We start from the raw sequence: 15,736 nt of genomic DNA, 5'->3' as shown, positions 1-15,736 counted from the left end.
CCCTCAGAACAGCCTCAACTCTTCAGGGCATGGACTCTACAAGGTGTCTCAGGCATGGTTTACTCTTGAAATTCCTTGCACCTTATTTGTGGAACAATCTTCAAAATGTTCTTAAATTTGATGTTTTGGTGCCTCTAGGGCAATTCAGAAAGCTGATTGAGGACCTTACTACTAAAATGTGTTTGTTTTTTATGACCGTGTTTTTTTCTGCTTGCATTTTGCATTTATATTGTTGTGTATTTTCTGTAATTTATGTCATTCACGGCTCATCTGTAAAAGAGACCTTGGTGAAATAAGGATAAATAAATACAATTCACAGGGATGTTGGCCCATGTTGACTCCAATGCTTCCCAAAGTTGTGTTAAGTTGGCTGGATGTCCTTTGGGTGGTGGACCATTCTTGATACACACAAGAAACTGTTGAGTGTAAAAAACCCAGCATCATACCCCATTCAAAGGCACTTAAATATTTAGTCTTGCCCATTCACCCTCTGAATGGCACACATACACAATCCATGTCTCAYTTGTCTTTAACCTGTCTCCTCCCCTTCATCTACACTGATTGAAGTGGATTTAACGAGTGACATCAATAAGGGAGCATAGCCTTCACCTGGATTCACCTGGTCAGTCTGTCATGGAAGAGCAGGGTTTCCCTCTTAAGGATCGGACCCGTTACAAAAAAAAAAATTGGCCTAAAATGACATGCCTAAATCTAAACTGCRTGTAGCTCAGGACCAGAAGCAAGGATATGCATATTCTTGATACCATTTGAAAGGAGCCACTTTGAAGTTTGTGGAAATGTGAAATTTATGTAGGAGAATATAACACATTAGATCTGGTAAAAGATAAGAAAAAAAGCTTTTTTTACTGTTCTTTTTTTTCATCTTTGAAATGCAAGAGAAAGTCCAAAATATGACATAGGAATCTAGGCGCTATTTAGATTTTGGCCACTAGATGGCAGCAGTGTATGTGCAACGTTTTAGACTGATCCAATGAACCATTGTATTTCTGTTCAAAATGTTGTATCAAGAATGCCAAAATGTGCCTAATTGGTTATTTATACATTTTCAAATTCATAACTGTGCACTCTCCTCAAACAATAGCATGGTATTATTTCACGATAATAGCTACTGTAAATTGGACAGTGCAGTTAGATTAGCAAGAATTTAAGCTTCCTACCCATATCAGATATGTCTATGTCCTGGGAAATTTTCTTGTTTCTTAAAACATCATGCTAATCACATTAGCACACGTTAGCTCAACCGTCCCGTGGGGGGGGGGACCAATCCCGTACAGGTTAATGTTTCCTACATTCAGTGTATATGATATATTGCCAACACTTTTTTAGATTGATGATATTTGTTTCGTTACAATATAGTAATTAGAAGACTCCCTTTCTGTCTTGTTTTTACCTATGATCTATAGCACCACTGGCAGGTCTGGAATGAGTGCCATGTTTGTAATACATGGAATTAAACATTTTATGTTTTTACTTTTGTACACTCAGTATATACACTTACAACCATTACAGACACTCTTATGGTCCTCCACTTTGTTAACATATTTTGCACCTAATGCATGGCTTAATTAACAAGGGAATGGGAAGTGTAGGCCTCTGTGCTTACTACCAAAGATTCATGTCAACATACATCAGCAGTGCCAGGTTGGAATCCCATCTCAAATCATCCCATCTCAAATCATCCCATCTCATATGGGAATGCAATGGAATGAAGGAACAAATATGGATTTCTTTAACCACCTATAATTCAAACAGCCTTATAGATATACAGAATATCATTGTGGACTACTATAGTGGACTACTGCATCATGGGAAATATGCTATTCATAGCTCACACACCCCCAGCTCATATTACAGATAGTGTACCAGTGTAATTCCAAGACAGACAAGAATCTATGATCTGCAACGTAGAAAGAGATTGTGAGAAAGAGATAGGGAGAGTAGAGGAAGAAGCGTGAAAAGGAAAATAAGATTTCCTGTCCCCCTCCCTCATATGAACAATGTTCTTGGTGATCTGTTTGAGAATTCCAATTCAGTTTCAGGTAGCTACTCTATAAATCAGAATCCATTTCAAAAGAAAAGAAGATGGCAGCAATACCACCAAGCCAACACCAGACATGCCACTTCTCCCTGGCTCTACTTTGTTCTCTGTGATCTGGTGCACTGCCCAGCTGTTGGGATAATGGGAGCAGGATTAAGACTTCATCCTTCAGTCTGACACGTTCACACAAACAGCTCACTCCTTAAATCTCACTCCTATCTTCAAGCCACCACTGCCTTCCAGATAACACTCTTTTTTTTTTTATCCTCCAAACGTGGCTCAGCTTTGATATGGAGAAATGGAGGGAGGGGAGAGAGGGCTGCCCCTCCCACTGTGCCGTCCATATCCTGCTAGGTGACAATGCCTTCCATTCAGTAGAAACAAGCACTCTCTGGTTCACCTCATGCTATCCAACTCTGTCATACACGGAATCATTGTTATTTTAATAAACTGGTGTCATACTACCCAATGTTACATGTCAACATCATAGAGATACTTATGCAGCTCATTACTGGGGTTTGAGCTTCACAGGCTTAGTTGTTTTAGCATCAACATCCATTACTTATTGTTCATACCATCAGTACATTATGGAGTGAACCATGTTAGTTAAGACTTTACCAGGCCAGTAGATTGGGGACATACAGAGGATGGGGGGGGGGGGGGGGTACTCACCTCTGTCCACTGTCCCTGGTTCTGCAACATGAGTATGACACATGGGTCAGACTTGTTCAGTGTGTCTCGGTCCAGCAGGGCCTTGCAGGCGACGCGCAGCTCCACTTTGGAGACGCAGGCGACAGGGCCACCAAGGGCGGCCCCTGGGGAGGTAGCATCCTGTACGTCATTCATCCTGGCTCAGTACCCGAGGTGTCAACCAGTAAGGAGCAAGAGATGGTGGGTGCTGCTGAGAGCTCAGAGTAATGGGAACTACTAGGGATGGCTAAGGGATTCAAGCAGAGCGAGGCACTGAAATCTCACAGAGTTAGATACATAGAAGAGAAGAATGGATCCTTGGACTTGGCAGTGAATGTTACAAAAGGGAAAAGAGTTCTCTCAGAGGTCTGTATTTGAGATGACGGCAGGTGTCATTTAATTTCTGCAGCGATAACAGACAGGGTGGGCCGAGCTGGATGGAGGCTGGGGAGTCTTGATTAGATGACCAGAAAGCTGTGGAGAGTCACAATTCAGGATCAGCCAAAATGTGTTTTCATGTGTTCTTCATGAAAAAGTTGTCCATGAGCATCACAACTGGGTTAAAAAAGGGTATGCTCCCGATCATCCTTCTCTTCAAAGTCCACACAGGRACTGTACTGTATCTATGTAAAGAAAACACAAATTAAAAAGGTCCAATGCAGCTGTTTTTATCTCAATATCAAATCATTTCTGAGTAACAATAAAGTACCTTACTGTGATTGTTTTCAATTAAAATGGTCAAAAATAAACAAAAATAGCTTCTTAGCAAAGAGCAATTTCTAAAGCAATCATTTTTCTACGACTGTCTGGMAGTGGTCTGAGTGGGTAAAACTGAAAATTAGATGTTATTGGCAAAGAGATTTGGAACGGTCTTTCTTATTGGGCTAATTTACCGCCTGGTGATGTCACCAGGCAGGCCAAAACATTCAATCTCACCAAAACAGGTTGACATTTCAGGTGGTCTTTTCAAACAGCTTTTGTATTAAAAGGCATAATAATTTTCAAAATGTCAACGGTATTATTCCAACCTCATAGTGTGAATACATATATAAAACACAGAAAAAAATCTGGTTTTTGACTGCACTGGGCGTTTAAGTATCTGCAAAATAGCATATATCCACAAACAAAATGCTATTGAGCCCAAATAAATATTAGCAGAATCCAAGTTCAGACAGGAACAAGTTTGCATATGAGGTAGGCTATGAAGGTGATTGAATAATAACAGGTGAATTGCTACTCAGTAAAAAAATATAATAGTGACAAAGCCTGCCCAGGCGCAAGAATCCACATTGCCCCATTTCAGCACCACCGACAATGGACAGCGACCTTCAGTCACTCGGCTGCTGCTCTCCAGTGGGGTGAGGCTCGGTTGAAGCAATTATGTTACATTAGATCAGGCGCCCTTGGCAGCAATCATACGTGTTTGACGAGGTAGTTAAAAACAATAAGAACAAATAAGGGCTCCATATGACTCATAAAATAGAATACATATTGAGATTGGCTACTATAAAACAACCAATAACCGAGAGTTGTAATTAGTTCGAAATAATCTGCCCAACACTTGTAACGTTCAGTTGGTTCCATGTTCTTATAATTATTTTTTCAATATATTGCAATGACATTTAATATGATGGTGGAAAATAAATGCAAAAAATAAGAGTGCTGATCTATAAATGTTACAGATAAAAGCGAAAATGTGGAAAAGAGATTCTCATAACCTATTATTGATCAGCAATATGTCTACAACCTGTTGTCTGACAGATGAACCAACAACTGCATGGGCACACACCCCTCCCTGGTCATGTTAAACCGGGCGTAGCATGTGCATTTCAAATATAATGTGTCTATCTAGTATATATCTGTGCTATATCTGGTAGACAGTCAGTTATAGACAGCTAAGCTTGATACATGACTACTCAAGACTAGTACAATTGTAATTGACATGACTTTTATCCAACTAAGAAAGGTGAGACAAAGATTTTGTTCTCAACTTTGGTCTCAACCTAAATGATTTCCTACGATAACTATAGCATGATTTGTTGAGGGTGACAGAGAAGCGCGGCTGCCTTATTCTTTCAATTATCATCACATAATATATATAAACTGATCTACATTACTGGCTAAACTGGTCGTTTATCGATGCACCTCCACAGCCTCTGAATGAATCCAAGCATTTCACAATGAATGATATAACAATACAACATGAACGTATACTATTCCAAAAATACTCCACAATAAAATTATTTTGTTCGATTACCTCAATCATTCAGAAACTTGCAACATATGCTTCAAAATAATACATCCAAACTCTTGCTGCTTGTTCCTACCTGACGTGGTCCCCTGAACTTACACTTGTTGTTACCTTTCCTTCAACACACTGCTTGATTTTCCGAAACTCGGGAACAGTGGAGGGAAAGTGGTAAAAGCAAGGGGTGTGTGATAGCAGAGCGAGGGAGTGGATCTTCCAAACCACACCGTTAAAGCTCGCAATGTCCACAGAATCCGCTGGAGGGAGACGTAGAGGTGCGACAGCGGTTCACAATAGTGAGACACGAACACTCTTGGCGGCTGTTCCACACTAATCATCTCTCCTTTCTGCTCATTTTCCCGTGAGCCTTAGCTAAAGTTGACCACCAGAGCATTTATGCATTTGTTGATTAGCCTTTTGATTTAATCTGCTATAGATCAAATAAAATAAAATAAAATACAGTGACCAACAGACAATTAAAGCATACAGATTACACACATACAACCACAAATGTTTTCCTCAACACTAATGGGCTACATATACTGTCCACATACAATGTGAGGCTRCCCCCCCACAAGAAATTCCAATGGCTTGCATTTGTATTGCTGGCTTATCTCTGCACCTTGTTGCCAGATCATATCTGCTCAGCTCAAAGGCAAAATAACTGTCTGCAATCCACCCAAAAATATTCACTCAATTACATCAAGTAAGAGATACATAGTCTCTCCCTCCAGTAATAGGCCTATAAGTATGACACAATGTAACTACATTACTCCCAGTGGCTAGATATGACTTTTAGTATCACTGAAAGGACTGGTGTCTTTCACAGAGGTCAATAATTACAACCCCAGGAAACACAGGAGACACTTGACAGCCAGACAGCAGAGATTGAATTAGACAGATCCTCAGGTGTTGGCACAAGTTGTGTGTGTGAGCACCCTGATGTGGCTGGCCAGACAGCTAAGGGTCCTAAGTGACACTGAGCTCTAATGGAGAAACAATGGAGATGAATCGCAGTCAGTGCTACTRTTGTAAATAACAGGCAATGTCTCATACTCTCTCACCCTTCCGCTACCTCTGCCATCCTCTCTTGCACTCACACACAACGGCATGTTTAAGACTGTTTAATACCAATAAAAGGGCTATAGCTAATGCTATAATGATCTGAATATCAACAAGTGTTGGGCAGGTTTTAAAATCATTTGACACCCACACATACACTCCGTTCTCTTCATATGAAGCCTTTTTCAGCCCACCCACAAGGCCCATATAATTTTTGTGAACTCACTAAAACTGGCTAAAGATTATATAACATGATAGTTTTCCAGCTGACAATGAAGTGTATTCAGAGTTGTACATTTTCCTTTCAAAGCACTTAACTGTAGCAATTATAAGTGGTGGGGGTCCCACCTACAGCACATATCCTTTCTGCCTTCCTACTTGGATGACAATAGGCTGGATGAAAGAATTCAAGTGCACTATATGCCTGCTCCCATTGCTTAAGGTCAAAGCCTATTCTGGGATGCAGAGAAAATGTCTGACTTAGCAATTCCTCTCCAAATGTTCTCTAAAGAAACATCATTGGTTGCAATACATCCTCCGGGCTCTGTTGTTGATTACAAGAGAAGCTTTGCTAAATTCACTGAGCCCCTCTGTCAGAGGTGGCCAGTCAAGGAGCACTCCACAGGTACACAGTTGAGGTCTTGCTCCTTATAAAAACTAGGCCTCCAGAAAGACTATTGGCAGCAAATAGGGAGGCTAATCAACATTGAGCAGAGAGTTACTTATTCAAACACCACTCAACTAAACATTTGGCTCTGTTTTAATTATTCGCTTAACTGGACTGTTTGTCCCTCATGATCACATCAAACAAACCCTGCAGCAGGAAACATCCTCCCCTCCAAGGCTTTCTGCCTCTTTAAAATAGAGATAGTGCTGTTTCGTTGACCTATGACCCTCTGATGGCATCACTGATTTCCTTTATGTTATAATTCTTAWAAGTAAATGTAAAGAAGCTCCCATGAATAACAGAATTAACATGGCAACGACAGGGGTTTGATGCTACGGTAGCAAGATGGTTTATTGCAGTTGTAGCCTAAAGACTGGTCACCCTATCGTCTTAGATTCTCACCTCCTGTGTCTCGAACTCGATGGGAATTCATTGCGAGTAGGAACCAACAGTMCCCTGGGCCATACACCTGAGCTCCATTATGCTGTAGCTCCATCTGTTGCCGCTGTGTCAACACTAAAGCCTCTCTCTGGACTCTTAATGTGTATTTATGCATATATTTATCAAGAGTCTTCTTGCTATCTAGCTGTTTATACCACTCTAGCTCCCAAGCAGACATTACGCTGTTGTGTAGTTCAAATATTTTCCCGTAAAATTGGTGCAGGATTGCTTGCTTTCAACAGAAAACTATTTTGATAACGAGAGCCACATACCAACCAACTTTAACGATTCCTGCCATTCTGGTAACAAAAATGGAAAKCATGAAAATTGAATTTGTGCAGGCACTGATGAGGAGTTTGTGTAACTTCATATGTAATCCTCCACCCAGTAGTTCCCCTGCGTTAAGATATTCTTAGACACATTGGGCAAACTCCCAATACTTCATTGATTCTAGAGGCTCCCATACTGGCTATGGTTGCTCCAATTTCCACTTCACAATCTATTTGGTGTGCTTTTGTTTTAACATGATCTAGTTGATCTAAATATGGCTCAGTGAATTGGAAACGAAGCCTATCCTCTTCTTACCTCAATACTTTTCATTGATTGACCTAATATGAAAGCTGTCAGTCATAAACCTTTCAATCAATTCCTGTTAGATCCTAAGGCTATGATACAGGCCTAGAGGAGAACAGTCAAGAAAGAAACACTAGTAAGTAATTTTTTGGGGAAAGACTAAGTCAAAGCTACATCGAACAGAGTATTACAGTTTAAACACTCAAAAAGTCAGAACATGAATAAACGACGAGCACCACAATATGAAGCAAATAATCAGAACAGAAGACATTAAAGAAGCACACCTGGTACAGACAGAATCTTGTGCAGTTATCACCTGATTTTTTTATTCCGCTCTGATCAGAGGTTGTCTTGGCTGACAGAGTATGCAGGAGCAGAGGAAATGTGATGTTTGCATAATACTCCCACTGCCCAGCAATTCAAGAGACATGACATCATACAAAGCCTGCATACACTACAATTAATATGCATTTATTTAAGGTATAGCCCACACACACCTCAAGGCTGCCTTCCTGTACATTGTCAAAGCTACAGTGTATTGGTTAAGTATAATTGATATAGCATACATTGCAACAGTTGACATTCAAGTAACCTTAAAATACATCATGCTGTGGCAGTAAATCTATCAGAGGAGCATAGGAACAATGCGGTCAGACCTTATCGACTTATTTTTACCAAGACGTTGTATGACCTGCACTGTCCTATGTTACCATAGATTCTGCCGTTACTGTGGTGATAATCTCATCCCCAGGATATTACTCACAGTGCAGAAGTGTCAGGTGCATGATATTCCCATGGTGGTAGAATGTCAAGGTACAGTGCCTTCAGAAAGTATTCAGACCCCTTGACTTTATCCACATTTTTGTTAGGTTACAGCCTTATTATAAAATTGATTCAATTGTTTTTTCCCCCTCAAACTACACACAGTACCCCCTAATGACAAAGCAAAAACAGGTTTAGACATTTGTTAATTTATAAAAAATAAATCACTTACATAAGCATTCAGACCCTTTACTCAGTACTTCGTTGAAGCACATTTGGCAGCGATTACAGCATTGAGTCTTGGGTATGAAGCTACAAGCTTGGCACACCTGTATTTGGGGAGTTTCTCCCATTCTTGTCTGCAGATCCTCTCAAGCTTTGTCAGGTTGGATGGGGAGCGTCGCTGCACAGCTATTTTCAGGTCTCTCCAGAGATGTTCGATGGGGTTCAAGTTGGGCTCTGGCTGGGCCACTCAAGGACATTCAGAGACTTGTCCTGAAGCCACTCCTGCATTGTATTGGCTGTGTGCTTAGGGTTGTTATCCTGTTGGAAGGTGAACCTTCGCTCCAGTCTCAGGTCCTGAGCACTCWGGAGCAAGTTTTCATAAAGGATCTCTGTACTTTGCTCCGTTGATCTTTCCCCTCGTTCCTGACTAGTCTCCCAGTCCCTGCCGCTGAAAAACATCCCCACTGCACTATTCTGCAACCACCATGCTTCACCGTAGGGATGGTGCCAGGTTTCCTCCAGACGTGATGCTTGGCATTAAGGCCAAAGAGTTCAATCTTGTTTCTCATGGTCTGAGAGTCTTTAGGTGCCTTTTGGCAAACTCCAAGCGGGCTGTCATGTGCCTTTTACTGAGGAGTGGCTTCCGTCTGGCCATTCTACCATAAAGGCCTGGATGGTGGAGTGCTGCAGAGATGGTTGTCTTTCTGAAAGGTTCTCCCATCTCCACAGAGTAACTCTAGAGCTCTGTCAGAGTGACCATCGGGTTCTTGGTCACCTCAACAAGGACCTTCTCCCCCGATTGRTCAGTTTGGCCGGGSAGCCAGCTCTAGGAAGAGTCTTGCTGGTTCTAAACTTCTTCCATTTAAGAATGATTGAGGCCACTTGGGGACCTTCAATGCTGCAGACATTTTTTGGTACCCTATCCCCAGATCTGTGCCTCGACACAATCCAGTCTCGACGCTCTACAGAATATTCCTTCGACCTCATGGCTTGGTTTTTGCTCTGACATGCACTGTCGACTGTGGGACCTTATATAGACAGGTGTGTGCCTTTCCAAATCATCTCCAATCAATAGAATTTACAACAGGTGGACTCCAATCAAGTTGTAGAAACGTCTCAAGGATGATCAATGGCAACAGGATGCACCTGAGCTCAATTTTGAGTCTCATAGCAAAGGGTCTGAATACTTATGTAAATAAGGTTTTTCTGTTTCTCATTTTTAATACATTTGCAAACTGTTTTTGCTTTGTCATTATGGGGTATTGTGTGTAGATTGCTGATTCATTATTTTTATTTAATCATTTTTAGAATACTGCTGTAACGTAACAAAATGTGGAGAAAGTTAATGGGTCTGAAAACTTTCCGAAAGCACTTGTATACTGAACAAAAATATAAAAGCAACATGTGGATGTCGATTTAGGCAGCCCCCCACACCTCTCTGATTCAGAGGGGTTGGGTTAAATGCACTCAGTTGTACAACTGACTAGGTTTCCCCCTTTCCCCTTTAAAGTATTGGTCCCATGTTTCATGAACTGAAATAAAAGATCCCAGAAATGTTCCACACGCACAAAAAGTTTATTTCTCTCAAATTTTGTGCACAAATTTGTTTACATCCCTATTAGTGAGCATTTCTCATTTTCCAAGATAAACCATCCACTTGACAGGTGTGGCATATCAACAAGCTGATTAAACGGCATCATCATTACACAGGTGCACCTTGTACTGGGGACAATAAAAGGCCACTCTAAAATGTGCAGTTTTGTCCCACAACACAATGTCACAGATATCTCAGGTTTTGAGGGAGCATGCAATTGGCATGCTAACTGCAGGAATGTCCACCAGAGCTGTTACAGGAGAATGTTATTTTCTCTACAATAAGCAGAATACAAAGTAATTTTAGAGAATTTGGCGGCACGTCTAACTGGCCTCACAACCGCAGACCACTTGTAACCATGCCAGCTCAGGACCTCCACATCCGGCTTCTTCACCAGCCACCTTGACAGCTCATGAAACTGTGGGTTTGCACAACCAAAGAATTTCTGRACAACTTGTCAGAATCCGTCTCAGGGAAGTTCATCTGTGTGCTCGTTGTCCTCACCAGGGTCGAGCTGACTGCAGTTCGGCGTCATAGCCAACTTCAGTAGGCAAATGCTCACTTTCAATGGCCACTGGCATGCTGGAGAAGTCTGCTCTTCATGGATGAATCCCGGTTTCAACTGTACCGGGCAGATGGCAGACTGCATGTATGGTGTCATGTGGGCGAGCGGTTTGCTGATGTCAACGTTATGAAGTGTCCCACGATGGCGGTGGGGTTATGATAAGGACAAGCATAAGCTATGGACAACACAATTGCATTTTATCGATGGTAATTTGAATGCAGATACCATGAGATCCTGAGGCCCATTGTTGAGCCATTCATCCGCCACCATCACCTCACGTTTCWGCATAATGCACGGCCCCAATACACAAGTATCTGTACACAATTCCTGGAAGCTGAAAATCTCCCAGTTCTTCCATGGCCTGCATACTCACTAGACATGTCACCCATTGAGCACGCTTGGGATGCTCTGGATCAACATGTATAACAGCATGTTCCCATTCCCACCAATATCCAGCAACTTCACACAGCCATTGAAGAGTGGTACAACATTCCACAGGCCACAATCAAATCTACGCAAAGGAGATGTGTCATGCTGCAAATGGTCACACGAGATCTGATTTTTTTTTTGAATCTGTGAACAACAGATGCATCTCTATTCCCAGTAATGTGGCATCAATAGATACAGGCCTAAAGAATTTATTTAAATTGACTGATTTCCTCATATGAACTGTAACTCATTCAAATTTAAATTGTTGCATGTTGCGTTTTACACCCCTATAAATATCGAACTGGAACTTAGGGCTAGGATGGGAATCTAGGAATTCCACAATCACCCTTTCCATCTATTCTTTGACTACACAAGTCAAAACCACATTTTCATAAACTACTAGAAGGCTGGAGCATTGCTCATAAGTCCCTAAAACATACAATCACACAAGGTTCTGGTTGAACTAGCAGCGAAACTAACGTGAGCAGTAAACTTTTCGGAGCCAGAATTGACATGCCAAGGGTGCCACATTCCATTGAGATTTTGTAGATTGCCTGCTTTGTGAAAGAAGCCACTTAATATTTAGGAATTCAAAGTATGCTAAACAAAAACCCCTCGAAAGCGCACACTTCTGCTTTACATCCCAACCTTTTGAATGGGTTTATATGAAATTAATGAAGAGCAGTAAATTTAAGATAAATTATAGTTTGTGGATGAATTTACGCTGAAGACGATTCAAAAAGTCACTTCCAATAGTGTGTACTTCACATTCAGGAGAATGGTTTCCACATACAATTTGAAAATGCCAGGGTGAGTGATTTAATGTAGTACAGCTGCCACTTGCTGGTAGTGACTGGGCAAGATATATTCCATCCATTTGTCTCTTGGGCAACACAGTAAACACTATTTAACATTAGCATTGATGCCTGTATTTCTATAATCCATCAAATGTGAATTGAAATACTAAAGCATGGAAAAATATTTTTCAAATGTACCAAAGTTGAGTGTTTAACACCATTGAACAGAAATGTCTCCACAACTGCAACAAAAAATTATCATTTCAAGATGAGATGGTAACAAACATGACCCTTCAAATTGAAAAATGACCAGTGAAGTTATACACGTTTTTATTTTTGAAAGTTCCATAGAAACTAACGGTTATTTCTTCTTGTCAATACTCTCAGCTTCCGCCTCCTTTGCCCTCTTGGCACGGATGCCGAAGAGACGAGCATTGGCACGGGCCATACGCAGGCTGGCGAAAGCCTTGAAGTTCTTTTCATCCTCAGAAATCACCCTGGCCTTCTCCTTCTTGTGCACCTGTAGCAGAGGGAGAAGAGCCCAATTACAACGATGTTGATGTAAAGATATACTCATCAAGAGTAGAAGGGCATTTCAGTCAAAGAGAAAGTCAAATACAATGAATGGATTAGCAGAGTCCCATGTTATTACTCAATGATTTAATTATTTGTATGTCCAAATTAAGTTACGGTCCAGCACACAATCTGGCAGTCATCAGATAATAGGTTCAAAGAGAATCATCAAGGTAATACAGAGATTCCGGAGAATTTGTCATCACTTGACTGCTGAAAGAGCTCGAACATATGTGTTCAATACATAGACTCAAGATACATCCTCCAAATATTTCATTTATGACCTGGTCATCCKATTTACATTCAATAACCCTAATCAGCGTTATCTTCAATTTAAAGAACATGAACTTCCTTTTTTTGGGTGAATCAAGTGATATGAATGTGTGATACGTACATTCTTGATGGGCATGACAGCGCCAGAGAGCTGCGTGGCCATCTTCAGTTCCTCCTCCTGGAGAAAGGGAAAYGTTTTAATGCTCGCAGGAAAAGTAACATCTACCATGTGCACATTCAAGACGGTGCAGTCAATCTAAAATGCTACTGGGGTGAAGAGAAGATTTCAAACATTTAATTGCACACCACCAACTGAAACTGAATCTACAACGGAGCACGTAAACAAAGTAGTCCAGATAACCATGCAGATCAATGTTACTCTGCACAAAATGCATTAAAACATTTCAAAACTTCCAGACCAGTTTGAAGCCCAATTTCCACACCGTAACTCCAAAACGTCCTTGCTAACAGGCCGTTTCAGAAACTACAGAATGGGCACTGGACACATGAACCCGGCAGTCATCAGATAATAGGTTCAAATGTAATCATCAAGGTAGTACAGAGATTCCGGAGAATTTGTCATCACTTGACTGCTGGACCAGAGCTGCTCACAACCCAGGTTTCTTTATTTCAATCATAAGCAAATTTTCTGAAATCACGTTTAACAGCAATGTCACGCATGACTGATGAAATGTTCCACTGCAAATGTTTATAATCTGAGCCTCAAATGAAGCAATCACTTTGACAATATGGTTATGCGTGCCCATATGTTTATAAACACTCAACCCAACTTTCTATGACTGACACTTACAGTGCTGTCTCCCTTCTTGGGTGCGGAGGCCTTCCTGGGGAAGAGGATGAGCTTGGAGCGGTACTCTTTCAGGCGCTGTACATTGGCCTGCAGGGACTCCGATGACCTGTTGCGACGGCGGGAGTCAACAGAGATGCCAATGGTGCGGGCTGTCTTCTTGTGGATACCGGCTGCCTAGAATACAAAGCACACGCAAGAACCAAATATTTAAGAACTGTTGGGCATTTAGTTGCTAGCCATGCCCGGACTTTTAMGAGTGTGGAGGCTTGCACATAACTCAATACAAGTAGATTGCTACATTCAGCCAAAAAAGCCTGTCAAACAAAAATGGGTTAATAACTGGCTTGAGCCCCATGTTATGAATCAATTGACCAGTTTTGAGTTTTTTTTATATGCACAGCACACATTAAAACAAGCAGACATCAGCAAATAGGTTCAAGTTGAATCATCAAGGAGGTACAGAGATTCCGGAGATTTGTCATCACTTGACTGCTGTAAAAGGTTCTAGTAGTCCGCAAGCTAAAATATATTCAATAAAAACACACCTGTCTTTCAGGCTGTTCAGTCTTACATAACGTACTAACACTGCCTAAACCTGGAGGTTATTATTCACAAAGTAAATGTACTGTTAATATTCCTCTTACCTTGAGTTCCTCCAGGGTGAAGCCACGCCCGGCACGCACCTTGGTGTGATACCTGATGGTGGGACACCTGACTTGAGGCCTGAGGGGTCCGGCCACAGGACGTGGGGCAATACGACGAGCCTTGATCTGACGGGCCTTTCGCCTGAAAAATTAGAAGTCTGTTCATATATAGCAAGTTATATTTGAATGACCTCCATCACATACATACATGTCAAACACAGGCACACAACAAAACTACACCATAGCCATAATTCAATCTATACAGCTAGTTAACCAACCAGGTACATCACAAKCATGCTAGTTAATAGCTGGTAGGTTTGCATACAGCAGACGTTTGAAACGTAWGACAGTTCAACCCAAATTAAGCATTTATCCAACCATTATACTTTACTTAACCAATGTAACTAATCAAGGCCTACCTGCGAGTCTTCCTTGCGGGCTGGTTGAACCAGGTGCGCACCCTCGTCTGCCAGTCTTTGTGGAAGTGTGGGTTCAAAAGCATGCCATTCCGGCTGGGTGCCATGGTTGCCTACTTCCCTGAAACAGGGAATTAACACGTGTAGAAGCTAATCACATTTAGCAATAAGATCAGCCCATCCAGCGGAGGAAAAAAAATGGCTGACGAAGTGCTTACTAGGCTAAATGCTAGCCAGTTAGCTAGCCATCACGTCCAGGCTAACTGGGAATGCAGCAATGGATTTCAACACAAACAGACGTATATTTTACTGTGTTAATGACTCCGTAATCATTGGAGTTAATTGTCGATAATCTAGATCGTTACCGACAGGTTGGTGACAATGAAACACTTGTAACGTCACTGACAACACAGACATACATGCGTCTGCAACCCAGAAAAGTTTAGCAGTCAACCTATCTGGCTTGCCTTTATCTCAACTAACTCATCAATAGTCATATATTCTGAACGACAACATCATACACTTTGGAAACAAATGCATAAAAGTAACATACATTTTGATATATTGGAGGATTAAGAGCGATTTCGTTTGAAAGACTGAGCTTATTTTCACGTACCGTCTGAGGCGGAAAATGGCTGAAAGGAAAAAGGAAGTCCTAAAACTGTGCATTGTGGGATATGGCACCCAATGGTAGACGCAATGGATCGTCAAACGGATGTACTAAAATTCACGTGTGAAGAGTTGTATTAAAACAGATTCAATCWGAATCTTTGATTTAAAAWATATATATATCTTGTTCAGAATCCATTCAGATCGAATTAGCTTTCTGTACGCTGTTTGTTAGTAAATCAATTCTTCTTGGTTCGGCATAATGCTGAGTAATAACGTGCTTTTCATACCGTAATCA

General features: G+C 41.3%; 2 protein-coding genes and 3 non-coding genes across 6 annotated transcripts in view; all 5 read right to left on the bottom strand.

Moving 5' to 3' along the window:
- The window catches only part of LOC111969366 (copine-7), a 43,210-nt gene extending 40,225 nt beyond the window's left edge, over positions 1–2,985 (bottom strand). Inside the window, exon 1 of the mRNA XM_023995452.2 lies at positions 2,732–2,985. Coding sequence (XP_023851220.1) covers positions 2,732–2,905 — 174 coding nt within the window. The 5' untranslated portion in view covers positions 2,906–2,985. The remainder of the gene's footprint in view (positions 1–2,731) is intronic.
- Positions 2,986–12,425: 9,440 nt separating this feature from the next.
- On the bottom strand, positions 12,426–15,534 carry rpl13 (ribosomal protein L13). Of its 2 annotated transcripts, XM_023995451.2 has the most exons (6): positions 15,446–15,534; positions 14,833–14,950; positions 14,414–14,555; positions 13,770–13,943; positions 13,080–13,136; positions 12,426–12,632 (listed from the first exon to the last, which is right to left on the bottom strand). In XM_023995451.2, exons 2-6 carry the CDS (start codon positions 14,934–14,936, stop codon positions 12,474–12,476), a joined length of 636 nt encoding a protein of 211 aa, XP_023851219.1. In that variant the 5' UTR covers positions 14,937–14,950; positions 15,446–15,534; the 3' UTR covers positions 12,426–12,473. The 2 variants fall into 2 exon arrangements, with proteins under 2 accessions (XP_023851219.1, XP_070301513.1); XM_070445412.1 differs by lacking the exon at positions 15,446–15,534 and having other exon boundaries at positions 14,833–14,974.
- LOC111969592 (small nucleolar RNA MBII-202) lies at positions 12,809–12,890 on the bottom strand. The gene has a single exon (XR_002878013.1). It is a non-coding gene; the product is annotated as a small nucleolar RNA MBII-202 (small nucleolar RNA).
- LOC111969591 (small nucleolar RNA MBII-202) lies at positions 13,464–13,543 on the bottom strand. Its single transcript, XR_002878012.1, has one exon. It is a non-coding gene; the product is annotated as a small nucleolar RNA MBII-202 (small nucleolar RNA).
- On the bottom strand, positions 14,175–14,253 carry LOC111969593 (small nucleolar RNA MBII-202). The gene has a single exon (XR_002878014.1). It is a non-coding gene; the product is annotated as a small nucleolar RNA MBII-202 (small nucleolar RNA).
- Positions 15,535–15,736: the final 202 nt, after the last annotated feature.

This window comes from Salvelinus sp. IW2-2015, linkage group LG10 (assembly GCF_002910315.2).
Source record: "Salvelinus sp. IW2-2015 linkage group LG10, ASM291031v2, whole genome shotgun sequence".
In the NCBI taxonomy this organism is placed as follows: domain Eukaryota; kingdom Metazoa; phylum Chordata; class Actinopteri; order Salmoniformes; family Salmonidae; genus Salvelinus; species Salvelinus sp. IW2-2015.
The sequence above is the reverse complement of the archived record's forward strand: the minus strand, read 5'-3'. Positions and strand labels throughout refer to the sequence as shown.

What these genes read in the sequence shown, in the direction of transcription:
- rpl13 (XM_023995451.2), bottom strand. Translation starts at nt 14,936, where the DNA reads ATGGCACCCAGCCGGAATGGCATGCTTTTGAACCCACACTTCCACAAA. An exon ending in TCACCCTGGAGGAACTCAAG is followed by an intron (nt 13,944 to 14,413) that starts GTAAGAGGAATA and finishes TTTGTATTCTAG; the next exon opens with GCAGCCGGTATCCACAAGAA. An exon ending in CTGTCATGCCCATCAAGAAT is followed by an intron (nt 12,633 to 13,079) that starts GTACGTATCACA and finishes CCTCTGCTACAG; the next exon opens with GTGCACAAGAAGGAGAAGGC.